This window comes from Bombus impatiens, unplaced genomic scaffold, assembly GCF_000188095.3.
Source record: "Bombus impatiens unplaced genomic scaffold, BIMP_2.2 scf_0442, whole genome shotgun sequence".
Lineage (NCBI taxonomy): Eukaryota > Metazoa > Arthropoda > Insecta > Hymenoptera > Apidae > Bombus > Bombus impatiens.
Window position 1 is genome coordinate 943435 of NT_176861.1, and position 27136 is coordinate 970570.

Below are 27136 nucleotides of genomic sequence, written 5' to 3' on the forward strand. Positions count from 1 at the left end.
TCGCCATGACATAAATTGTGCCAGCTCACAAGAAAGTCCAAAACTTTTGCACACCACTGTATCTTACGCATTATCCGCAGTTCACTAACTGTCATCTCGGCTCATAGGCAATTTTCGGATCACATGCATTCGATTATCTTGCTGTAACATCGTTCATAACACGACGACGCTGTGTTATTCTCTCGTATCCACAAATACTCTCGAAAGATATTCGATTTCTTCGATGTTCAAAACTCCGGTGATGCAAGACAAGAAATGAAATAAATTTTGGGCATCTTTAACCAACGTTTGCCGGTTGATACTATTGTAAGCGCGGTTTATTTTTACTGTAATAAAGTTGGATGGCAAAGCAGCGATCAGGAGGAAAAGATTCGAGACGCTCGTCGAGATTCCGTCTTCGAAAGTAGGTCGCGACCTCGATTCCGCTTCGATGGTACCCATCCGTCAATCGAAACTCCGATTGTCTCTGCCGCTTTCGTTCTATTACGAATAAACTATCGTTCGTTCGCTGTTTCTTGTTATTGATATTTTCAGCCCTTTTGTTCGTTGCATCGGAAAGTTGTTCATTTAGACTCCGAGGACGTATAATGTACCGAAGCGTCGAATGTTTCGTGGTATTGTATTTGCTTTCGTAACGTTGACAGCGATTGTTATGTTCTTGTGTTTGTTTTTATGCCGAGTCGGCTTTTTGCCACAGATCTCATTCGAGGATTAAGTTTAAATACTCGAGGCATGGAAAATGTATTTAAAAAGATATAATTACAAAGACCACATGTAGTTAATTAAAAATTTCAAATAAAATTCTTCAACAAGTACCATTTTCGTACATATTTTGATTAGTCGAATAAATGAATCGCATCTCCTATCTATTAATTGACTATAAATCGATGGCAACCTGTTAGCTCAGTAGGTTAATTCAGATCGTAAAAATTACTTTAAAGAAATAGGAATAATCTATATTTTATGTCATATTAATGAAAATGCTTGGTCATTAAAATCCTATCTTTCCGGCGTATTTTATTCAATCAATTGCAGAACATTGAAATTTCATAAACTTTCCATACAATTTTCTTTTTAAAAACCTGTCTACAAGATAATACAGTCTAATAATTTTTATCCGCTTTAACGAGTATTAAAATCTTACAAAGTTCAAAATCACTCTTTCGTAACATTTTGTACTCCATATAGAAGACTCTTCTCCAACCTGCCAAATAAAGATGCACGAAAAATTCCAATGAAAACTGATGTCCCAAGCGATATCACCTAATTGACCAGTTTGTCGTAGCGTTTATTTAGTCGTGTTCGAATCATCGACTGTTCGAGTCTAAGACGCAGCAGCGCAACTAGATGAACTGGTGTGCACGGGTTTCTCCCACGAGCATTGCCCACGTGGCCAAGAGAGCCAGACCGAGTTTTGCCTTCGTAGCTACGATAAACACGCGTCACGCTCGGTCGGAACCGCGGTATTGTAAATCCGCGAGAGCGCGTTTCGATTATATAATTATATCGAACGAAATTAATCCGTCCCGGCGTACGTGATTCGTGTCAAGGCGAAAGTAGCTGCGATGCTTTCCCGCTGCTCTCCAGGTAACGCGCGTTTACTCGCGAAAGTGTTGAGAAAATCGTCGACTTTTTCCAACTATGATCGTACGTACAATTTCTCTCGATATATCTTTCCGGAATGATTATGGTTATCCGTCACGATTTACTCGCTGAATCTGACGAATGATTACGGATTGAAGGGTTCGTAACGAAAACGACTCGGTCAATTTTCGATTTTTTTTTCTAAGATAGCGAAAAATACATCGCGTCTTTTCTTTGTTCTGATTTTAATCCTTTTTAACAGAATATTCATCAGTGACGTCATCGCATTACATAATCGTTGTTGAATGTTATCTGCGATTATATCATAGAAGGACGGTATCCAATTAAGTTGGGAATTGTGTAGTTCATGAATAAGATTGTTTTTCAGGAAGAATATTTCCTAGTTAGGGTGATACAGCGAATCTTACGCTCGCTCGGACTTAATCTTCTTTATTAAATGGAAGGAAAATAATAGAATACTTATAAATATCAGATATTTTTCTATTCCACTACTGTTATCAGACTGAATCATCTTGATATGTCAATCATCGTCTAGGAAAACAGCGATCGAAGTAGCAATTCCGCTGACAGAAACTAAACTGGAATTGATTTATCTCTAATTAATTTCTAATTTCATACTCGTAGGAGTTCCCTGTTAAAAAAAAAAAAAAAAAAACAGTCCAATTAACGAATTAATTAATTTAAATAGTTAGTCCTCTGTGAGATTTGAACGTTGAAAGATCACACGGAGAATTAAATTTGTAAATCCATTAAAAACACTATATCTCGAATATCACACGCTCGTTTATAAGATATGTTACTTGAGAAATACTTACGTAGTCATCAGTCACTGAGCAGTCGCTGCTGCAAGTGAGAAATTAGATTTAAAGGGATATTAGTTGAGCATATCGAAACAAAATCTACAATGCCTTCTGACTACCGGAGTAGAATTACGAAACAATAAAGAGATGTTTTAAAAGGCGAGATATGTAGAGATTCTACGTGAGTGATACATTATACAGATGTATACATATGATATTAGTAAGCGGTAAAGTTATGCGAATGCGAATAGACCGCAACATAGACATGAATGAAGAATTTCAGGCAGAAAACGAAAGTCGGTTCTGCCTGTATATATACCTGTTTCCCTTAAAACGAGGCTAAGCTTTGTGAGATTATTGACAGAATGTTACGCTGCAAACAAGTTCATTGAATGATCGATAATATGAATTTTTTAAACATAACGCGCTTAACAACTCTGAAAATAATTCAGTACTTTCATCAAATATATGTATTTACTTTGAAACAAAGGTTCTTTGTCATTTTAAAAGCATAAAAGCACGCGTATGAACTGTTTTCTTTACAAAGGATAGAAATCTTTTTCTATCTGAAGCTTTACACAAGAACGAAGGATTTTACCTGAATATACATATTTGAAAAATATCTCAATACTTAATTTTCGTAGTTAATCGTTACACGATAAATCATTATCGATATCTATAACGTGTTAATTCTTTACCAGTAATAAAATAATGCAACGTATGCATTACAAACGTACACTGTTGACCCGATTAAACTCTGTAACGCTAGCTGTACGTTGAAGTGTCATATTCATACAAGTATTTCATGATCGATGTCGCAAAAGGAGACTGAAAATTGTCTTGATCAATCAGACCGAGGGCTTGTTACTCAAGAGAGGGCGTTATGAAATGTGCACCAAGAGTGCGTATTGTCGGTGAACGCGAATCCATTGATCACGCTGCTACCAGACAAATGTTGCTTTTTCTAGATTTCCATCGCTCGTTTAAACGATGGATTCGCGTATTTTCTAATCGACGTCGATCGTTATCCGTCTCTAGGGAATATTTCCGAGCTCTTGAATGCCGAGTGTGTAGACTACGGTTGCTATTTACGATCTTTCCAACGAGAGAAAAACTAGGCAGGCGAACCATCGACGAATTACAGTAAAAACTCGTGAAATATTCTATCGAAGTAAAAAAGTGTAGAAAGACGAGAACTATCGCAGCATTGTAGTATTTTATAGTGGTTGAGAAATATTCCACGTATCGTTCATTTGAAATGCATTTTTAACGCGTAAATAGAAAATTGCTCTGTTACAGCTATTTGGCAAATAAGCCCATATATCATTGTTATGCTTTTTAACTATTAATTTAGATTAGCGAATGCTGTTTATAGTTATTCGACATTCATTCGCGTACTTGGGTCATATTCAAATTCTGTTAATACAGATCATCGTGTTATTATAAACTGTCTATTATAGCCATACTGGTCATAGCGTCCGGATATTTACGAACAGTGTACATACTAAGTAACCAATGTTTAGTTTGTTCAATAACATAGCACGCTATCGTATAGCCTTACATAAACGACACTGCGTCGCAAAATATTCGTTTCTAAAGCGAAAGGAATAACAAATTCCTTCTGCTTCGTTAATTCTCTACGATTGTATCGATCATTCGTGGTTAAAATTTTTCTATATTATTATCGTAAATGTTGTTCGTCGTGCCGAATAAATCGATGTATGCTTCTTTGACGCTTCCAAGAAGTAATACATATTTCGTAGAAATACATATACCGTGAGTTTTAGAATTAAAGCCGTTATCCATGAATCGATATCCCTGGCTGAACTACGCGGTCGAAGGTCTTGGTTACACGAAAGATTCATTGCTATGCTCGTGATCTTCTGTTGTGTTCGGGAAGGGACCGTTTGTTAATCGAAGCTTGCTCGAGTTCTATTGCAATTGCGGCGTTCCTCCACGGTATGTTTGTGCCTGCAGATGCGATTCGGGTTACTATTTGTCGTAACTAGAATTGTTGTGCACGCGGAAACAAACGTGTATCTTATGCAAGAGTTTTCGTCAACACCGTATCAAGCCACTTACAAAACAAGATTATTGTCATAACATTTGTCCATTTATTTTTGTCAGTACGATTTAATAACATCGCTGAAGATTTTCGTTTAGCTTTCGTAACACGTAGTTGATCTTGGAATAAACATTTTCTCGGGATTCTTGAGCAGCGCGCTGAATTCTATCAAACGGAACGCAATATTTCACGACGCGATACTAAGGAGGGCCAAATTGGTGTTTTAATGCGTTTGTCGTATTTTCTTCTTACGTTCTGTCCTGCGTAACAAAGATCTAAACAATTGAGTTCTGAATAGCCGAAATTTCACATTCTGCTACGGTGTACGGCACGATATCGTAATGGGTGGGAAGGAAAAACACGAGGAAAGCCAAATAATAGAACACGTCGTAGGACTTTCCGTGCGGAAACGAGCAAATCGATTCGGATTCGAACGTGTCAGACAAGGTGGGAGCGCGTGTCGCCCACTCGTTACAACCGAATCGAATTACGTAAGACGTCCGTGGAAGTTTCTTACTCATTGGTCGGGTCGCGAAACGCGCGCGCGTTGATGCGTGATTCATCTTTTAATCCGATGACTGGCTGTTCACGGTGAATAACGGTGGGTTATTTTAAAGCTAACATCCTGACTGATCCTTCTAATCGAAGCGACCCCAGGGCGATTGACCTACGATAAAAAAGAACGAACCGCATACTCTCCCTGTTCTGATTCGTCATTTGTATTAGGTCGGTATTTTAAAGCGTATAACGTCGATTTTGTGAAGATAAGAATGAATCAACTTGATACGATGTTATTATTTTATTGTCACGTTATTCAATTTATTTATTTATTCGTTTGTCATTTCTTTTTAATTCGTAAGTATCGTTAAATTCCACTGAGTTCATATTCCCATTATGGGAAGGAATTGCAAGGATTTGCTTCATATTTTCTTCGTTAGTATTTCTTCAACTTTCTGAAACTATTATCGCAAATTGTGACGTACGAGCCATTTGAAACTGATTTTTCTAACGAGGTGAAAAATCGACATTCCCCGCCGACGCAATGGATCGTTTTACGCGCACATTGATGTCTTCGAACAAATCTCGATGATTGAAAGAATTGAAGCCCTAACCGAAGGAAATCACTTACGAAGAGTAGAACTGAAGCGACAATCACTTTTTCCAACTATTCACGAGGGAGATACGTATTTGGGGTGATTGCTAGAAAGCTCGTGGTGATGTTACTTCATTAGCTCGCTGATTATGGGCCTTTGAATGCGTTTGTAGAAAAGGAGAAACTTTCTGAAGCTTGATGAGATGATAAATTACGAGCAACTGAAAGGAGAAAATTAAGGAAGCAAAACGGTGTATAATGAAAAGACAGTTAACGAGTGAAACAAATTTAAGAAAGGGCTAGCAGGAAATCAGGATAAAGTCTATTGCTATCATAGGAAATAGAAAATTGAATAAGCATAGAAAGCTAAATATAAAACAATGTCAAACACGCATTCAACCGATTCAGCGTTTAATTACCGACCGCATCCGGACCAAACCATCAAACCGAACCATCGGAGTCGATTAAACCTACCGACCATTCACCGTGTTCGTTTCTCGTGCAAATCGATCACCGATATTCGAAACGAATCGCCATCAGCCTCTTCGTTCAAACAACGAGAAAAACTGCATATGGCGAAGGAAAGTTTACCGATCAATCAATTGATACGATATCAATTAGACGAGTTTAATTAGCATTCGCGGTTTCGAAAGGACCGCTATTCGATTGGACGAAAGCTATTCGGATTGAACTCGATTCGTGCAATTTTCAATCGCTTCTCGACCAGAACTGTGCCAACAATCGTGATTGGCGATTCTGCCTGTTCTCTCGTCATTTTTTTTTTTTCTCTTCCATTATCTCGTTCCTTCGCTATTGCAATAGAAAAATACAGCGTGTTCGAGATCGATTCGTCGTAAGCGACCATTACCGTCCTTCCTTTCCGTTTACAGTGGATATCACCGGTCTAACTCGTCTATACGCACCTGTTAACCCATTTTCCGCGCTTTTTGGCGATGCGATGACGCAATATGCCGTCAGCATGGAGCAACTCCGTTACATGCGACCTGCACGGAGAAGGGACCTGCGTTTGCGCGGAATCAACGCGAAAAGAGAACTTTGGAAAATGGAACATGAGCGGGGGGGGGGGACTCTCGAAATTGTCGAAGCCGCTTTACGTACGTGTCGCGATTAGCAGAGGCGTTTCGTCGACGTGTGGTCAGCTTGTAACTCGAACACGTGTATCTTGTTACGTAAGTGAAACACATGGGTCCCCGTGGCCCGAGAGCACAAATTGCTAGGCGACTTCCTTTGGCGAACGAGAATGCAGGAAACGAGGAACGAGCTGTTAATTTGTAGCGAGATGAAAGTGTAATGGCAATTTCAAGCGACTAGTGAACAGGAACAAATGAGATTCGTCTGTTTCTAACGCGTTTAGCGTTTGAAATGATTTAGATGTTTTTTTTTGCCATAGATTCTAATGTATGCGCAATTCTAGAAATTAATTAAATCGAGCGTAATTAGTAAGTCAAGTAGGTGGTTGGTAATTAATGTCTATAACGACGTGTTGTAACGACTTGATTTAGTTCGCGCTATTCAGGTGTTTGCCTGGTAATTTTTTCCAATCGTTGATACTGCATTATGTATTAATTAATTTGTTATGCATTTGTAGCGGAGCTATACGTAGTATATAAAAATTGCGATTTCAAATTTTCGGAAATTGAAATTGAATAAATCGGTAATAGCGAAACAGCATAAAAATTGAAGGGTTACTTAAGCTTAGCACTTCAAATGGAGATGAAAGCTAAAGTTATCGTCTTAGAACACAGATGATATCGCTATGATTAATTACTTCGAGATATAACTTTCTGTTTGGGCATAAAAAAAGAATCTTGACAGCTAGTAGTTACATGTAGTTACGATATGGTTTCAATATTACTTTTATCTCTATAATTTTGAAAATAATCTCCAAACTTATAATTGCTTGCGATTACAGTTTTAGTTCGAGGAGAATCGCCACTTTAGAATATCTATTTTAGGAGATCACCAAATTTAACCGAAATAAACTCTATTAAGTAGATTATACGTGTGTACGTTTCTTAGCTTGCTAAATCTCCGTGATACAATTGATAAAATACAAGAATATGCACGCGTGTCGTATTATGCAAGGATAACGAACTGCTGCGTCTAATTTAAATTATTAAAAAACAAATTGCATTAGAGCGTGAAATTTAATTTTCGTCTGACTGACATTAAAACAAAGATAAGTGTAATATATATCGAGAAGTAGCTGATAAATTGTACAAATAACAGGATTGTTAGCCAAGTACGAATTTTATAGGACAAGGTAAAGGAACATCGTGTACACATGATGGAACAGAGGCGTTTTTCTATCGTCTAAAAATAGAATAGAATATAGAACAGAAATGTCTGGATATTTCTTTTCACGTATAGAAAAAGTAACAAGACAGAAATGCTCTTATACATATCTGTGTCACATCGACGACAAAAGCGGTACGAAAGAGATTTGTGCCGATGTTGTACGCGATATTCGTTCATACGACCCGTACAAGCGTAGAGAAAAGCCGCGTTGGCTTTACGTAATCGGTAATAAATACGACCGCAATCGATATCTCGAACTGACACCCATCGGTGCCGCGCCAAGCCGAATTGAGAACCATTAGGGATTTTCAACGATCTAGAAGAGAAGCTATTACTCGACTCGTGATTTTTAGCTGTAAATCTCGATGCAGCTAAAACATCGTCGTTCCAGTGGATCACAGTTCTATACATATATTATATCACATGTCGGATTATTAACGTCGTTCTCAAAAACCTCCACGATTATATAAGATCTCGTGTTTCGACTACGGATTATTCCGTCATTTAAATACTCCAATCGAATTCTTTCTCGCTGATTTTATCGAAGTGTATAAAGGACGAATAATATGAATCGCCGATACGGTATGAAAAAAAAAAGAACTGGCTTTTAATTCATTATATTTATCGTACGAAGCGTAACAATGATAAATCAATAACTCTTACTATTTTTAGGAAAGCGTGACGCGAAAAAGGCTTCTTCATTTGAGATGTTTCATCCGAATTGTCTTATTTACCGAAATCGATAACACGACGCTGTTTGTCTTTGAATTCTTTCATTCATAGTCGTTTCACTCGAATTTTCGGACGACATTACGTTAGCATAAAAGCAGCAGAGTATATATCGTGGCTGGTAAAAATTTAGGGCAAGTAAAGAAGATTGTCTGAAGGATAAAAGAAAGTATGTTGTATTATTATTTGTGAACTTTGTTTTATTGGTTACTTAAAATTCAGGGAAAATCTCGACGGCATTGTAACGAAAAGCGAAGGAACAGTCCATTACGAAACTTGGCGGGAAACGCCCAGAGTGCCGAAACGGCTATTACGTAAACTCCGCTTCTAAAGTTCGTACAGTGCTCTTGAACTGTTCATTGTTTAACAAAAGTTGTATAATAACAGTGATCTAAGAAGATTATGAAATACGTTATTAATACACAGCCCCGGCTTTTATTTCTTAACAGTATTCTCGTTGAAATTCGAATCGTATTATTTCATGATTAATTTTAGGAATTGTATATATAAACGTTAACTCTTTAAAGTTTCCTTTAAGAAATTTTCCAATTATTTCGAAGATCTTCGTATCGTTCCATTTAAACATATTATTGACCTAATATAAACAACCAATTTTGAATGAAACATTAAGCACAGCAATAAATCAAAGGTTACCTAAAGATTACGAAATGCTCGTACGTGTTATCGTTCCACTGCGGATGTTTACATATTTATGGGAAACTGACGCGAAAATAGACTGTGCATTATATGCAAAAGTAATTAGATATTCTACTTACTATAATAATCGCTCCATAGATAATCTACTTGTTATAATATATTAATTGCTACTTGTTATCGTATCTAGTAGGTGAAACAGATTTCTATTTGAATTTCATGTATAAAATTGAAATTTCTTCTCCGGTTATCACATTTCGCGTTTCTATCAATCAACGACGATCTCGTTCCATCCTAACAATTTCAAAGTATCGTCGATTCAATGGAAAAGTCGGAAACGATCAATCGCATGAAAATTGTCACAACGAAACCTACAACAAGTTTCGAATATCTTTCCAAGAACTTAATAAAATATTTGCCAAACGTTCCACAAATCGTTCTTGAACTTGCACTGTCAGCACTCGGTTCATTGAGTCGTACGTGGTTCGAGCGTTCACCGTGAGAACAACCGGTTGGAGGAGCAAAGGTTGAAGGATTGTCGGTGGTTGGCGCTGAACGTCCATAGTGGACGAAGCATCTGCGAATAACTCCGGTGACCGGTCGATACACGCGGGACAGTTACGTAAAAGGGAATAATAAGAGAGAGAGTCGTAGACGCCGCGCCGTGCAGGCATATTTGCCGAGATAAGATAAAGGCCGGCCGCGGTCACGTGCTCGTTGTGCTGTCAAACTTCTCTGTTATGTAAACTTCGCGCTTTCTTGGCGATTTGCCATTTATCGGCGGCCGTGGGTTCCACGGCATCGGAGACTGCGATTTATTTTCGGCGACGCGAGCACGCGCGCCGGATACCGTTCCTTCCTTTTCCCCTTATCGTTGCATTCTCCGCGGGGGAAATCATTTCCCGGCCACGCGACTTCTTCGTACGCAATCTTTCTCCTTCTTTTTTTTTTTTATTTCGATTTAATTTGCTCATATTGGTTTTATTACGCGTGTTGGTTTATTCTTTCAAGATTACTTCTCTTGATTTTTTTTCGTATTGTTTGTTGTTATATTTGAAGTGAAAAAATTACCACGGCTTACAATCTTTTCCTTTTCGTTTTCTCGATGAGATTCTCTATTCGTGGGTTCGGTATATTTTCCTCTATCTTTTCTCTTTTGTTTCGTTGCTGCGTTCGAAGCGAATAAATGATAATCATTATTTTATTTGCATAAAGATCGTGATTGTTTTCTTTCCAGAAACCTCCGTAGCACAACATTTTTCATTTCAAATAATATTTATCGTATTACGTTCGATAATGTAATTTCTCCTTTTTATTCGATAGTGAATAAATATAAATTTAAAAGCAATATAATAACCGATAAAAACAATGATATTCGGACTTATCCAGATGACTTCTTTTTACAAGCATTTTCAAAAATGAATTTTATGCAACATTATACGTATAACGGTGTTAAGCAAGCATAGTTTGGACTATGATAGTGCATTTCTCCACCCCTTTTGATAATGGCGCGATAACGTGACTGGAAAAATCGTGTGCTAGATGCAGAGAAAAAGTTGTGTGCAAGAGAAAGGATGACAGAAGAGGGTGAGGTCTGTTGTGACGTGGTTTTCATTTCGGGGGCATATGCGAGCGACCACGACATCCGTCGTGGATAACGTTTCCCCTTTTTATCGTTACATCGAGCGGAAAGAAGTATCGCAGTCGAGGTACTTACGTACATACGTATCTGCAACCGTGAATGTCGAAACCGGAACCACGTTGCCGATCATCCGCTCGCTGGCTATGATAAAAGCTGATTTCTTTTTCCTTTCTTTTGTAACACCTCGCGGCTATTGATACACGTGTTGCGTAAGATGCGTCAAACAATGGAAAACAATACCATTTTTAGAGCGTTCGGCAATTCTTTTCAATTTTACGCGAACGTGCGAAATATTTCACTGTAAATTCGTGATTATGCAGCAGATTTCGGGAAACATACGATAAAACATGAAATGCATCGTTTCGCATTCCCTGCGGTATTAATTAAACATCATTGGACCGTATCTAATAACGTTTTACGGACGATTCCGGCGTTTCAACGTGAATTCACGAGTGCTGCCAGCTAAATTCCTCCGGATTCGCTCGTACTTACCCTCGTAAATTTCCCTACACGTAGGATCTATTTCCACGTTATGAGGTCGACGGGATTAATTTGCAATTCGTCAGATATATTTGCAAACGTTGTATATCTCTATCCTAGCCACGATTCATTCGTCCGATGAATTTCCCTGCCATCGATACGAGAACGAGTGAAACACGATTTCTACCATATCGGTTTGGCCAGTTACTCGGCGACTATATTTACTACCATCAGTAGCACAAATTACAGACAGACTAGATAGCACCGTTACATCAGCATTTAAGAAAAAAATGTTTGCATAAATTCGAGCGGACAGAATCTGGAAGATAGCCAGTTCGAAAAATTTACGCGCGTATTCAAACACTGAATAAGCGGATGATTCGATAGCCTCGAGTCGAGTGTCATCTTAATTATGCGCAATAAGCATCGTCAATATTTTGCATGTAAATATTAGATCAGTGGTGCTCAACCGTTACATGCATTTGTTGTCAAAGACTTAACCTCCCGAGTACTCTTAACGATAATCCAAACAGTCTCTTAATAATCTCTTAACAATAGTCTAACACACCAACTCTTAGACCTTAAAGCGAAACAGATCTTTCGCTATCACCGCCGGCATCTTCAACTAACGTAAGTATAAAACAACACATTCGGCCAATGTATCGCCAATCGCAAGTATTAGGTTGTCCGAAAAGTGTCTTTCCTTTAAAGATACGTCTTTTACAACAACGAATTTTTGTACAGACACGAAACCTAATCTGTCAAACCTTGTGATTTTTATCTTGATAAAACAAAGTGGCTCATACGTAATTCGATAAAATGTTGTGCATCCGTTATTTCCTTCTAAACCGAAAGAAATTTTTCGGACGACCTAATGCTAGGACCCATGTATATCGTTATTTGAAAACCAATACTTTATATATCTTACTTAACGTTATGCTCAAAACGATACATTTCTCTCGGAATTGTCTAATACCTAAATCCAAACTCTCGTTCGATCTGAACGCAATGTCTGAACGCGATTATGGTCTATTCGTTCTCACGTTAAATCCCTAGTTGACAAGATTAAATCGCGTTCCACGTACGTACATACATAGCTAGCTTCCATGTACTTGTTGCCAAGTTTACGGCACGTAAACACCTGTAACCGGTAGCTATAGAATGATTTTTCTGGACCATGCGGCGATATTCGAAACGTGCAGCATCGCGATTATTATCGATAAGGCCGAGCCGTGCGTTCGAGCACGTTTCATAACGTTGCGTTGTCAAGCCAGTCTCACGTAACGGGAGATTCATTTTTGATTGATCAATTTTAAGTCGTTAATCGCCGTCGAAGAACAAAGGTTCATGGCGTTGCGTTCGGCTGATATACAGAGCGGAACGATCGGTTTATTTTATCGATGAAAATTGTTTTGATAGGACGACTTCTTATCTATTGCCTCCCCCTTTTCGGCACTTCCCATTTCCGCCCTTAATTTCCGCGTTAATTGAATTTCAAGTTTATGAATAACTTTGTTACTCTTGCCATTTAAACTTCATTTTATTCTTACTTCTTCGTCGATAATTGTTTATTTGATGAGTCAGTTTTTAGGATTTTTAATTCCATTGGCAATTATACGATCATTTTCTTTGATATTCCGCTTTCTAACATATATTTTTGTATTTAGTGTACATTCATGAAATTGAACATGAAGCGGGAGGTGAGACGATGTCGCGATATAGAAATAAGACAGCGCGTATTTTCCTTAATAACTTAAAAGAGCTTTCAGTATTTCGTCAGAGATCTAATTATTTATTCATTCAGAAAGTACGAACCAAATTCATCGAGAATCACGAAGAATACGCTTGAAGACAGATGCCAAAGGATTTGCTAAATATGCTGTTTAAAGCTACCTTTCGAACTTACAAGCGCGATAAAAAAAATCCATAAAAGTCTAAGAAAATAAAATTCCGCATTTTCCTGTATACAATACCAGGAATTCTAAAAATACATACACCGATTTTATGCTATCTTCGCTTATCTCAAAACAAACGACGCTTCCTGGTTTACGCCTACGATTCAAAGGCTGTCAGCTGTAGGAAAGGAATTTTTATTCCTCGGAGCGTTTCCTCGGATCCTTTTATCACCAATCCGCGATGCGAGGAAAAGAAAATAAAGAGCAGCAGAGGAAAGAAAAAGAACAGAAAACATGGATCGAAGGTACAAAAGGCTGAAAACACGGAAGGATGAACATCGAGCAAAGAATAGCGGTAACAGCAGAAGCAGCATAGACCACGTGGCCGCGCTGTGCGCGTCGCGTAACGGTAGCACGGGCCGAATCTATTTGGTTGTGGAGATCGACCGGCCGATTACGTAACGATAGATTTATATAAATGGTTACGTTGACACTAGAGCCCCAGCCGTAGCTGCCTCGGCCATCGTTATATTATCTAACGTAGAGCACCGCTTCGAGGTACGTCCGATCTACTGTTCCTCTGTCCGAGGAAATTGCCACGAACGTTTAATCGTCGTTATCATCGAGCGGACCAAAGTATCATATTGTTCCAAAAATAACGTCGTCTCTTATTTTCCATTTTGAATTTCTAAGGTAAAATAGAACGATAGCTGGCAAAATTGCCGATTAGCATTGATACAGGAATGACCACTAACGATGAATTTTTGAAATTTGACAGCAATTCTTTCTTAAGCATCGTTACGCAAAAAAGCGAAAAGCGAAGTATGTTCGGTCGCGCACGACGAAAATAACATTATATGAATTGAAAGAGTCGATCGACAATTGTCACGTTGTTCGTCCTATTCTTTGAATTTAGCGCGGGCAAATTTTCATTTAGTTCGATATGTTAAAATTCTTTGGAACCATCTTGATATGGCCACTATACAGATGCATGTAGGTCTATTGTCTCTGATTCATTTCGAGTTCGATATGTGTACTTGAAACTCACGTACATGCTTAGATTCTATCGATAATACGTATTATGGTGTCACGAGTAAAGCAGCTATTTCGGGTGATATATGCATATATTTAGATTATAAATTATATACGTTAGATGAAAATACATAGACAATACGTCTAGATAATTACCTGTCAGTAATTACTATATTTTCGTAATTTTTAATTTTTCGTAATTGTTTGTCATCTTCCTATCAGTTGTTTCGCTTCCCATTGTTTCAAGTCCACTTCTCCGAAAAATCTAAAATATTGCACCGAACATGCGTTCGATGGCTATCAAAGAGATTGAGTGAATTATATATGCAATGGTTCGCATGCTTAGATAATGTACCCCGAATATCGATGCATAGCGTGAAAGCGTAGGAGAGGTTGGCACGAGGATCGATCGGCTGGAAAAGAAGCGCGATTTCCTCGAATCGACGTCGACACCGGGCGACACTTTCGCCCGTGGTATATACGCAGGCGCGCAGGGTCGACGTTTCTGTCAATTACATAATAAAAAGCGTTATGTAAGGACGAGCGCTACGCATAAAACGTAGTGCCAGTATGCCCGGCGACGAACGAACGGAATTAATCGGTTTCATCTTAGAGTGGCGGATATACGGTGGAAGGGACGTGTGCGACTCTTCTATGGAGCTCGTCGAGTCATCGACATTTGCCGCTGCTTCGAATTTATTCAACATCTGTACGAACACAAGGGGATTTAGTGAAACGTTCGCTATGGATTCAATTGTTAGAACGTAATTGGTTGAATCGTTAGTTTACGACACGATGAAAGACGGAGTATGGAATGCGAATTAAAAAAATGCAAGTTCAGCCTTAAGACAATATTTTGTAATTTATCGACATAGATTACGTATCAAGTTTATATCGGTTGATAATCGCCACTTGATTGCCTGTTCCTTAAGTACCAATTCACAATTTTTATTATTTTATATATAAATTGTAATAAAGGAACGGTAGAAAACATACGCTTCGATATTACGAACTCGCTTTTCACTCGTAACCTAACTAATAAACAAAGGCGTTCACCTTTGCACTCTGTTCTTTCATTCTATTCTATTTATACTACTATCGTATCTGTATGTATACAAATAGAAATAATACTGCTCATTAATGGTAAATAAGTCTTAAGACGATATTTTGTAATTTATCGACATAGGTTACGTATCAAATTTATATCGGTTGATAATCGCGACTTGATTACCTGTTCCTTAAGTACCAATTCACAATTTTTATTATTTTGTATATAAATTGTATATGAAGGGACGGTTGAGGACATACGCTTCGATCTTACGAACTCGCTTTTCACTCGTAACGTAACTAGTAAACAAAGGCGTTCACCTTTACGCTCTGTTCTTTCATTCTATTCTATTTATACTACTATCGTATGTGTATGTGTACAAATACAAGTAATACTGCTGCTTAATGGTAAATAAACTTATAGCGCTCCTTAATTTATCATTATCGATTGACAACTGCCATATCGAGAAACATAAACGTATATCAGGTCCGTCTCGTATTCATGGAAGAGTCAGACGATCTCGTTGAAGCTTTACTACCATTAAGTACTAAAGTAAAGTAAAGTAAAGTTACTTCACCAATTAACATGAAACGTGCGTGTTTTTGTAACAGAAACAACACTGCCCTTTAAATCTCGTGCTATTAACACTAAACACTAAACACTAAACACTAAACACTAAACACTAAACACTAAACACTAAACACTAAACACTAAACACTAAACACTAAGTACTAACACTAACACTAAGTACTAAGTACTAAGTACTAAAGTACTGAAATACTGAAGAACCAAGTACTTTGGTACTTTGGTATTTTGGTACTTTAGTACTCTAATACTCTAGTACTTTAGCACTTAGTGTTTAGTGTTAGTGTTTAGTGTTTAGTGTTTAGTGTTTAGTGTTTAGTGCACGAGATTTAAAGGGCAGTGTTGTTTCTGTTACAAAAACACGCACGTTTCATGTTAATTGGTGAAGTAACTTTACTTTACTTTACTTTAGTACTTAATGGTAGTAAAGCTTCAACGAGATCGTCTGACTCTTCCATGAATACGAGACGGACCTGATATACGTTTATGTTTCTCGATATGGCAGTTGTCAATCGATAATGATAAATTAAGGAGCGCTATAAGTTTATTTACCATTAAGCAGCAGTATTACTTGTATTTGTACACAAAGAACGACGAATGTAATTTCTCTTTAATTGACAGAACGTCGAAATCTTCAACAAATAATTTTCATCTCATTCGATGTTTCTTGCGAGTTTCCGACGATTTACGACTTCTACTCTGGACGATACACCTCGGGGAGTAACTAAGAAATTGGAAATTGGTAGACGATTGGGAGATGATAGGTTGCGCCGCGTTCAGAATTTATCGGGCAGATTTAGTGGAAGATCGAGGACTGCTGGAAGATTAGAGAAATGATTAATAGCGGTGGTTTATAAAGTTAATTCCGTAGGAGATTTGTTCTTTAAATTGGAATATGGAAGAGCGTAAAATTAGAACCGCTTGTAAACAAAAAGCGTAAAACTGTCTGTTTAGGGTGAAAATAGTGTGGTAGTAGAAGATTTGAAGCCAAGGCTATTAGTAAGAGAGAGGCTTTAATGTTCGTTTCTTTGACGTAGATACATTATGGTGAAAGCAAATTGCTGTTCTACGTAATTATGTATGTTCTACATGAAATACAAAATGTTCTCTAAATACACGTTTTTCTAATTAGAAATCAGAATAAACTATACGTACAAATTAGGTATAAATGCGCGATAATCTTTCACCGACTATGTTTCTACGCAATAATTTATCGTAAAACGATAATGTATGAATATACGTACTCGTTACGAGGTCCTTACGAAAGATCAATTTACGAATTAAAAGAGCGCTGAAAATTATCGTAACGAATCCGAATGAGGTAACTAGAAAAGTACGACGTGTGTTCGCACACTTTGACCATATACGTTATATTATTGCTCTGAACTCTTCCAGTTCTTTAAACTTCAAACTTGTTCATTTCGAGCATCATTCTTGTTTATTTTTAGAAGTTCTTTCACTTCGAGCTATCAACCTCAAATAGGAGGATCCCAGACAGCTTCTTCAAGCCTCGATTCTTTATTCCTACAGACTCTTGTACCTCGAACTCTCAGTCTTTAACACGAAGGAACAAAGAAATTTTACAAAAATCAGGTGCCTGCTACCAAGTAGTATGAAAAGTCGCCGACCACTCCTAAAAGTCCCCTCTTCAGGAAGTCATTACCGATAGGAAGTAATCTGGGTTTCCAAGGAATTACGTGACTTCAAGGCGAGTCTGCGATTAACTCGCTGCCTAACCACTTTTCACGAGCTTCTACTTTCGTTTCAATAATTCTCCTCATATCTGAAATCTTCCCCGCAGTTACCTCTGAGATTTTCCCTAAAAACAGATTCTAAAATTACCATCGAAATCGTTTCTAAAATCGTTGCCGGAATCACCTCTGAAATTATCCATCGTTTCACGAACGTTCGTTTCTATCGCGAACAGGCAAGGACGAGGTTATTTCATTTACATTTTGTTCGCCGGCTGGCTATCTGGGCGCGTCGACTGCTTCGAAGAAGTGGAGAACACTGCAGCTGAAGTGGCGGCGTCAAGGAGGCCGGGAGAGTAGGTCAGAGACAGCCAGGAAACTCGATCGAACGAAAGCATCAGCGGGGCGGTACTTGACCGTGAAAAATGGCCGTGTGTCTGTGCAAAGCGAAACAGCGAGGCCGGTCAGCGGATATCGTCGCTTTCTTGGCTTGGAGAAAGCTACCTGTTCTATTCCTTTGGCTTCTAACACGCGTGAAAATAATACTCGATTATCGCGCTGTTTCGAGGACACTCGCAGAAAAACGACAGATGATATTGTGGCAATTTTCTATCTGCATAGGATTTTCAGGATATCGTGGAAGAAAAGTTGAAAATATAATAATAGATGCTCTTAGATGGGACGTTGTAGGGGGTGTTTCGGTATTATTCTTATGACTCACGATAGAAGTAAAAGCAATATTACAAGACATAGCTATCTTTCGTCTTTCTTTAGATATAAACAAATCGGTTGAAACGTAGTAATTTTTGAAAATAAACGCGAAGTACGTTAACGGCGGCGGTGGTATCCTTTTTATCGTTCACAATTTGCTTTATGAAATAATTGGTTTTTTGTTGGCATAGGAAGTATTGAGGTTATTTAATGTATAAGTAGAGAAACTCGTGGATAAATTATAAGGTAGCAAATATATTTTAATACAGAAGTGTAATTATAAGTAAGAATACAATTTGAGCTGGTCCAGATCCGCACGCTAGCAGTGTTACCCTATAGCTGAAAACCCCGAAGCCAACGTCGCCTGTCTACCGTTTATGGTCTGCCTTCGTCGCAGTCTTTTGTCTATACGCTGTCAATGGCTTCAGTGCCTGAGAAAACTAAAAGGACCAGATGTAGAGTTTTCTTAGAAGTGGTGACCACTCCAACACCCTTAAAACTCTATATCCCTACTAACAATTATCTCTTAATATTTTTCTAACTCTCGTCGTAAATATCTGAAAATTAATTTGTCAATGCCTTCACAAATACATTTGCCAGTCGCCTTTCTCTTTTCCATTCAAATTAATCTATTCCAAAAAAAAAAAAAGAAGACTAAACAGACTAAACAGATCATGTAGAGATTTTTTTCTCTTAGAAATGGTGACCACTTCAACAGGAAGAAAATAAACACGAGAAATAAAATACAAGTGGCGGGAGAAATATGTCAGGTGTAATAGCTAAGTCGCCGGTAATTTTCGAAAGTGCTACTACGTCACGTGGAAGCAAATAGTATCGTGCTTCTAGAAGTCGCCAGGGTTATTTCAGTGGTAAACGTAATGATGTAAAGTGGAATTCAATTTGTAAAACGATCAGAAGACATCCAATCGTGGTCGGCTAATGTATCGGTTATTACACCTGCAAAGTGTCGTTACATAATGTTACCGTTTACAACTAGCACGACACGTTGGTGAAACGTATCAGCTGACGGCAAACAATGATTTCCGTGCTTTGCTTCGAGGAATTGCACGATCATAGTCGTTCATCGTTGCAACAACGTTGCCAATCTCTGCTATTTTTATTGATTATGCATACATTTCGTTATGTTTGTGAAAGTTTGATCTGGTTGTTTGAAATGCAGAAAGCATTCGATCCAATTTCCAACTCTCTGAGCAGCTGCAGTTTATTTTAAATAATTCAAATATCGCAGACCTTTTGATCCTGTTTATTTAATTCAAAAATTTACAATTTACAATTTCTACAAGTGACATCTTATTCGAAGTACTCGTTATTGTTAAAGTTAAAAGCAGATATCTCTTCTTTATTTTTTATTTTTAATCTCTGAACCTAGTAATTTTCCCAGCTACGACGACACATAATTACTCGATGCGAGATGTTACTTCTAGATATTTTAATCGTAATAATTGCTATCACGAAGTATGTACTTAGGAGTTGCTAGTTATAAATACACGCTCAATATAAAGTAGTTTTTAAGCAACTTTCACTGAAATTATTGTCTAACGTTGTAACCTCTGTAATTCGAACGTTCAAAAATGCAAATCAGTTTCGATAATATCATTTCCTATCCGTCAGCAAATTTAGCGAAGCGATATATAATTTCCTTGCACTGAAAGAATAACAATGACATCCACGATTAACAGACCCAATAATCATTACTACACATCTTTGTCACGTACTCCAATGTATGATACATCTATGACCCTGGGAGTAGCAGATAAATGTATAAAGAAAAACGAGTATAAAGCAGGTTGTCATTAACCTAATCTTATCAGAATACAGAATCTAATCTCATAACTAGGCTGCAGATATTTATTTAAATGAATAGAAGAACACGTAAAAATATACAGAATCTATATAACTCGTAAAAATGTAAAGAACACCCAAAATAAAGTACTTTGATATTTACACGATAGTGCAGATCTCTATGTAAATTCTATTCGTTTTATTTAGTTTCTTGCTTCGTTAGTTGCTTGCATAAAAATATAAATTTGCAGGAAAGTGCACGATCTACTTATAGCGACGTAGAACTAAAATTCAACACCGGATATGTCGAAACTGTACAAAAGAAAGAAGAAACCACGCTTCTCCACATTCATCGCAAAATCTTGTCGCGTTTCCGCCAGTATGCAACGATTTCGTAAGGCTTTCGATTTCTTGCGATTATTTTGGCCCGCGAAAGCATCCGGGAAACGTGGCGATTCCTACCTCTACGTAACAGGAGGTGCCAGTGGCGTTGGGTAAATTGGCTGGGTGACACGATTCACAGAGATCGCGGAGATGTCTTATGCAAAACGGCGCGTCGAATACGCATTGTACGCGCGTCGCGCGATTTCCGCGGATGATGCAAACTGACGCGTGCGAAAAGAATTACGCGAGAATACTTTGGCAAGTGGCGTGTCAAGGGACACTGTCGTCGTCCCAACGCACGTTCCAACGGTCGACACGTGGAGCATTATTGATCGTTGCCAGAATGGAAGGAGGGAATAGTAAGTACATATGTGCCGCTGATACGATGCACGCTGCGCCTTACTGTCTTACGCACGGCCAACCTGCTGCTACTGCTTTCGCGTTATGTCGAAGTTGAATTATGGTATCGTACGAAAGCCTTAAATCAATTGTATGTACGTGTCTCGTAATAGTCGGCGAATATATTTTTAGGAAACGTTTGCGCATGTTGTTGTACGCAGCACACGGCGTTGATCGTTCATCGTTTATTCTGGTTCTACGTATACAGGTTCCATGCATAATTTATGCCGGATCTACTGCATATCGATAATAATTTTTTTTAGTACGTTTCCCAAGCTCGAGAAATTTGTTAACAATAAAAAGATATACAATTTAAAAAAAAAAAAGAACAATTTGACACGGTTAAACGCATCCTTCGCGATAGTAGAGCGCGATCGCAGGTAGTCGTCCACTAGTTTGATCAGACGATGGTCAAAGCCGCGGAGAACGGGGTGAATCGCGGGAAACAGGGTCTTTTGGTCTTCTCTCGACACGCTGGTGCAGCTGCATCGGGCGACGCATCGCCGTTGGATCGAATGGACGTCAGCCGTTCCGGCGCAAACAGCCAAGCGTTACGTAAAGGTCGGTCACCCGGCCGCGTACTTCATCGCCGTGCTTGTCGTTGCTGCTGCTGTTGCTCGAGGTACGGCGGCTTGTTAACTCGCTTCTCGAACTCGACCTTTATCTCTTTCTCACGTCTTTCTGACTGTCCGTTTTGTCTCATTCTTTCGACCATTGAAAGGTGGTCCCTTTCTTCGATATATTTCATAGCTGCATTTTCCTGCATGGTAACGACCGCGCTACGGATATTTATGCAAATTCATATTTTTACGAACACGAAAGAGTAGAATCTAATTAAAACGGGTACTCTACTTTGTATAATTTGCGTATTTCTGTATATTATGACCATTTTATATCTCCTCGTACTTTCGAATTTCTCATGGATGTGTCAAAATTCGGAGATTAGAAATGAGAAAATTTAGATTGTAACGTGGTGAGAATTTTTGTATCTTTTATTTGAGAAATTACGATTTCAGGGGATTTGTTTAAAATTGAAGAATTTGCACGAAGCATCGCTCATTAGGAGATATTCTTCATAGATCCGGCATTAAAGCTATGATGTAGGATTCTATTTGAGGAGGAAGAAATAAATATCGTTACAGGTTGATTCAAAGAATCTTGAATCGAGCGAACTTCGTACTTCACGATAAATGGAGACACATTCTACGTTTGACCTCGCCAGTCTCGGCACAATTAAGTGTATTTTGTGATATCGTCAAGTATAATTACAAGAGCGTTAACCGAGGTCTTACCAGCCTTACTTTTCTTTGAAAATAATTTTACTCTCTTCGATGATAAAATAATATATGTAAGAACTACGCTAATGACACTTTTCTAATGACTGTAGAATAGGTGATTATTCAGTATAAATGATACTAACGTTCGTCGATCGATTTTAAAAGTTTCGTCTTGATGCGATATTTCTGAAATCACACGTTTGCGTGCAAAATGGGGACAACTATGTTTGCATTTGCAGATAGTAGAGCAGCGCTTTACGTGTTTCGATTAATTTAGTGTATTTTATCGATTGGAGAAACGACGCAGTACTTGGTTGACTAGTTGATTAACTTGGAAACAAAGTTCACATAGACTTGCATTAAACTTGAAGTTTCCATAGAGTTACTTAACTCGATGGCGAAGTTTATAATCAACGAAGTGAGATACAATTGGAGTTACGACGAATTCTATGATAATCAGAATGCAATAAGTTTTATTGCACTGAAACTCCTATCCAGGAAACTACGGTTCGTGTGTTTCGATTTGACCTGTTATGCAGTCAAGTCAGTAGCTACAGACGTATCCAACGTGACAAGAATCGCCATGTATTACAATGAAGGTTTACAGCCAATATCGGAACATCTTTGAGCTATGAAATTCTAAAATTCGCAACACCGCTATTATAAGACTTGTTCCGAGATATAAATCGCTTGAAATTTTCATCCTGGTAATGTTATCTCAAATTATTGTCGGATCATGTGCGTTATTTTGAACTTTGATCCCAGAAAATGGATCTTGAATCTATGAATCCGAATCTATGGTTTCTGAATCTAAGATGCTATTGGTCCCTAGTCGAATTTAAATTTGGATTTAGAATCTCAGATTCCAGATTTCCAAGATTCTGGACATCGAAAACAAATCCAGACTCTTGGACTTTATATTTAATGTCCGAGGTTCAAAATTTGGTGTCGAGGTTCGGAGATTACGATCATAGAACAGGGATAGAAAGAATAGATGGAATAGATACAGGATCCTTTGGCTCACGAATGGCTTCAGATGGACCTCATAACTATGTGGTCATGAATCGTGAGATTCTACGTTGTAGAAATTGGCCGCAGATTCCAACGGCATGGATTACGAGGTCACACGCTTCAATTGTAGATCAGGACAGGTCTCATGACGCTTGGATCATGGATTATTAGGTCCCACGGATCAGTGGTTTATCGGGACACGCGCCACAATCCCTAGGTCGTGGACCTGGAATTCTATGTTCCTGTTATAAAAGTAAATCTCGTAACTTTAGGAGTATGGACTTTGAAGTTTGATGGTTCAGAAATGGGTTAGAGTATTCTATAAGTTTGAGGTCACGTAGTTCGGGATCTTGCTGTTCTAGAATTTCCTGATGCATGTTCTACTGCATTGTTGTAGTTTAGACTGTTCTCTTGGCTCCGATATCTTGGCTTCGAGGAGTTTATTACTCGATTATGCTTCTCTTATTTGGATCGTTTCCCTTTGCGTTGGTCCTTGCTAATTTCTGTATTTTTAAAATGTTTAACAGTTGTTACCTCATTGTGCGAAGTCGACATTGTTGTTTATGTTTTTGTGATTACGGGAAATCCAAAGATGAAAAATGCGACAAAGATGTGAAACGTGAACGATATTTGATGATATATAAAATATCCAAGGTAAAGTATTTATAATCTTCAATAAATGAAATAAATCTCTATTGTGATTCTACTACAAGTTTTCATCTGAATATAAATATGCATAAAAATTTACATTATGCTAATTAACGATGTTCAAGTATATCTTGTTATTCCGCTACCGCTTACTATTTTTTATTTTCCTATCTTTTTTTACAGATTGTGTCGTCGCTATAATACCGTTGTCGGTTAACGGCATTTCCAAGCAATTGCATTTCCTTTATTTAACTTTTTTCACGGTTTTATTGGCGATGTTGATCGTGGCGATGTATATTCCACTCCTAATATAAACCAAAGCGTTTTTATTGAAGCGTCCATTATTCGATGAACGCACTCGTCTGCGATAGCTCGACTTTCATCGATATCGTGGTCGTCTAATTAATTATCGACACTGCCTCCTCTGTTTTCTTGCTTCTTATTTCTTGCAACAGTAGGTTTCTTTCACGCTCTTCATTCGATTTAAATATTGTGAACGATGCTTCTTGTGTGACTCAACCACGACCAACGAATGTCTTGTTTCTTTTATCAGTGAATTTCTTTTTCACAAATATTTTCCGACTATGTACGTGATCCATTGAGTACATTTATGGGTGCGATATGTCGTTAGCTACGAGTTAGTTATTATGAGTTAATCATCAGTTAAAGTTTCAATAGGGTTAAATTTAGCAAATTTGTAAAAGTGACAGTGAAAGGCTTCGAGGACCGTGAAGCCCTAAATCATTGATACCGATATCGGCTAATATCGATTTGCTGTGGATATTTCAGTAGCGATGAAAGCAGGCGGATACATTTTGATCGAATTACTTCTATGTTCTAAATTGTATCTTTCCTTTCTAATGAAGTTACGTCAATTCAACCGTTACATAGACGTAGCTTTAAACGAAGATAGAGATTGTCTCTTTTTTCCGAGCACTTCCAGACATATGTTATTCCGAGAAGAAATAAATCGGCAGACATGCAGTTGTTAAACTCGTTAACGCAACCTCTTTAAGCTGTAATCAAGTTGATTAAGTGGAATAAGTGTGTAATCGATTACTCGGTCTGCATCTCGATTCTGTAGCCAGGAAATAGAGATATAATACCGTGTAATACGATCGGTCGAATTAACGAATAATCTTATTAGTTGTGAGCAGTTGATCATTTTTATGACCAATTTCAATCAAGTCATAAGCCTTCTTCTGTTAAGAACAGCGCGCAAAGAAAATAAATATATCTTTAACGTTGCTACGTGCGGATACGATTTTAGATCATCCTAAATACCATACTAAGATTTATTTTCCTCGTATCCGTAAATCAGAAGGCATTTCAGAATTTCTATTTTTGCATGCACACAAAAAATGCTTCAAAGAACGGTCCAAAATTCCAGTGACACTTTTACGTGCTCCTTTGCTGACTCATCGGGCCAATTTAACGAACATCTGGATCTCGTTCATTGGCCGATCACGTGTCTATTCGTTAGATGTTCAGGGTAAAGGTTGTTGCTTGTATCAGCCTTTAATCTCTTTTACATGTGTTTCACAGTCGAGGAACACTTGAACGATACGTATAAGATTCATAAGGGCTTATTTGTCTGGAAAAAAACGTGCTGATGTTCCGTGCATTTGGTTGAACGGTTAGACAGACCTGGTTTTCTGTTTCTTCTTTTTTTTTTTCTTTTTTGCCTCTCCTCGGGAGGTACTCGCGTGGGCAGATTATTACTTGCGTCTGTGTGGAAGTGTTGTGGAGTATTGCAGCTCGTAACTTGTTCTCGGAATGAACTTCTATCGATTGAACCCGACATCCTGTTCTCGTGCGACGCGCTCAGAAGGCCCTTTGTCTTTCTTCGCAGCAGAGCGGTTCAGATCGAAACTGGTTGGCCCTGTTTTTTAATGACTTTGACTTCTTTCCGTATCGTGTTGCACTCTCGCCACGAGTTTATAAGAATAAAATAATATTCTATGTTCATTTGAATTTTTAGGGATTTGATTATTAGATATATCGTATCGAAAAAAAAAAAGAAAAATTAAAGGTGATAATATTTTGTCAAAATTTTCACTTCGAACGTAATGCTCTTGTTGTATGTCTCGAATACCTCCAGAAGCGATTGAAAATAAATTTCGACGATGATCTCATGGAAGAAGATGGTTTTATGTCTTTCTACTTTTATGTATTTTTCTTTCTTTTTCAATCGTTTTCCGTAGACTACAGGAAGTTGAACATTTTTCCTTTTTAAAGCTGTAAACGTCGTTTCGATGTTGGCTCTTCCTTTTCAGAAGAATATGGAATTTTTAACGGAGAATTTATGAGCCGCGTTCACTCGTTAAGGATGTAAACGTTCCTCTTGCCTACGAAACCGCATTTGGAACGCGCTGTTCAATGTATAAGCGTTCTTTTATGCATTTCGCCACTTAGAGAGGTTAATCCCTCTATAAATCACGTTATTAAAGATTAAAATGTTATTTTACTTCGCACATTTGTCTTTAAATTTGTCCGCTACATATTATTCGCATATTACTTAAATATAACTGAAAATATTATTTTTGGAAAATTGAACGACGGATTGCAGTCTTATGTTGCTGATATGATATGCGAGCTAAAAATGAAAATTTCCAACACAGCTGAGAAACGCGTTTCTGTTACTTTTGATACTTAATTTATTTATCACTTGAATACGTAGTCTTCCAGCGTTTATTACATTTGCTTTAAGAGGTGAATAAATAATAACAAGTGTTTTTAGATTTAATTAAATTTATCTTTCTGTAAACTTTCGTGCTTTTTAGTCATATATAAATATATTTTCTTCTAGAAGCTTATTTTCCTTAAATGCAACGATGCCAATATATTGCGTTAACTTCGTTCTACGTAAATTCATTCTTGTCAAGCAGAAATCTAAGTAGGACGTTAATTTAGCGAAAAATTCGAAAAAGTCAACAATCTCTGGTTTAAGCTTTATTACTAAAACACGACGTTTTAAACGAGAAGCAAACTCGTAAACTCGCAAAGTTTATACCCAGCGTGAAAAAGAGAATTGCAAGGTGGCCAGTTTACTTCATCGTTCGACCGTAAAATCGCCATTCTTCACGCTAAACCCTCACTGTCATAATCGGTGTCAGTTGAACGAAAACGAGCAACAAGCTGCCACGGCACCGTCAAGAAAAGCGTTGGTTGCGAGTGACGAGCATGCGATTTGCACGATACAGGCGGGACTGCATCCTGGCATTGTGAGCAATGTCATTGCCTCCGCGGGTAGAGGCCCTTGCCT

The 27136-nt window shown here is 38.0% G+C and overlaps 1 protein-coding gene across 2 annotated transcripts in view; it reads left to right on the forward strand.

Annotated features, from left to right (window-relative positions):
- Positions 1-27136, forward strand: part of LOC100742755 (LON peptidase N-terminal domain and RING finger protein 1) — a 64594-nt gene that overhangs the window by 16350 nt on the left and 21108 nt on the right. The window contains exon 1 of one of the 2 annotated variants that reach the window (XM_024368426.2): positions 20675-20895. The exons of the other annotated variant lie outside the window; for it this stretch is intronic. Coding sequence (XP_024224194.1) covers positions 20694-20895 — 202 coding nt within the window. The 5' untranslated portion in view covers positions 20675-20693. Of the gene's footprint in view, positions 1-20674; positions 20896-27136 lie in introns of those variants that run through there. 2 annotated transcript variants of the gene reach the window in all.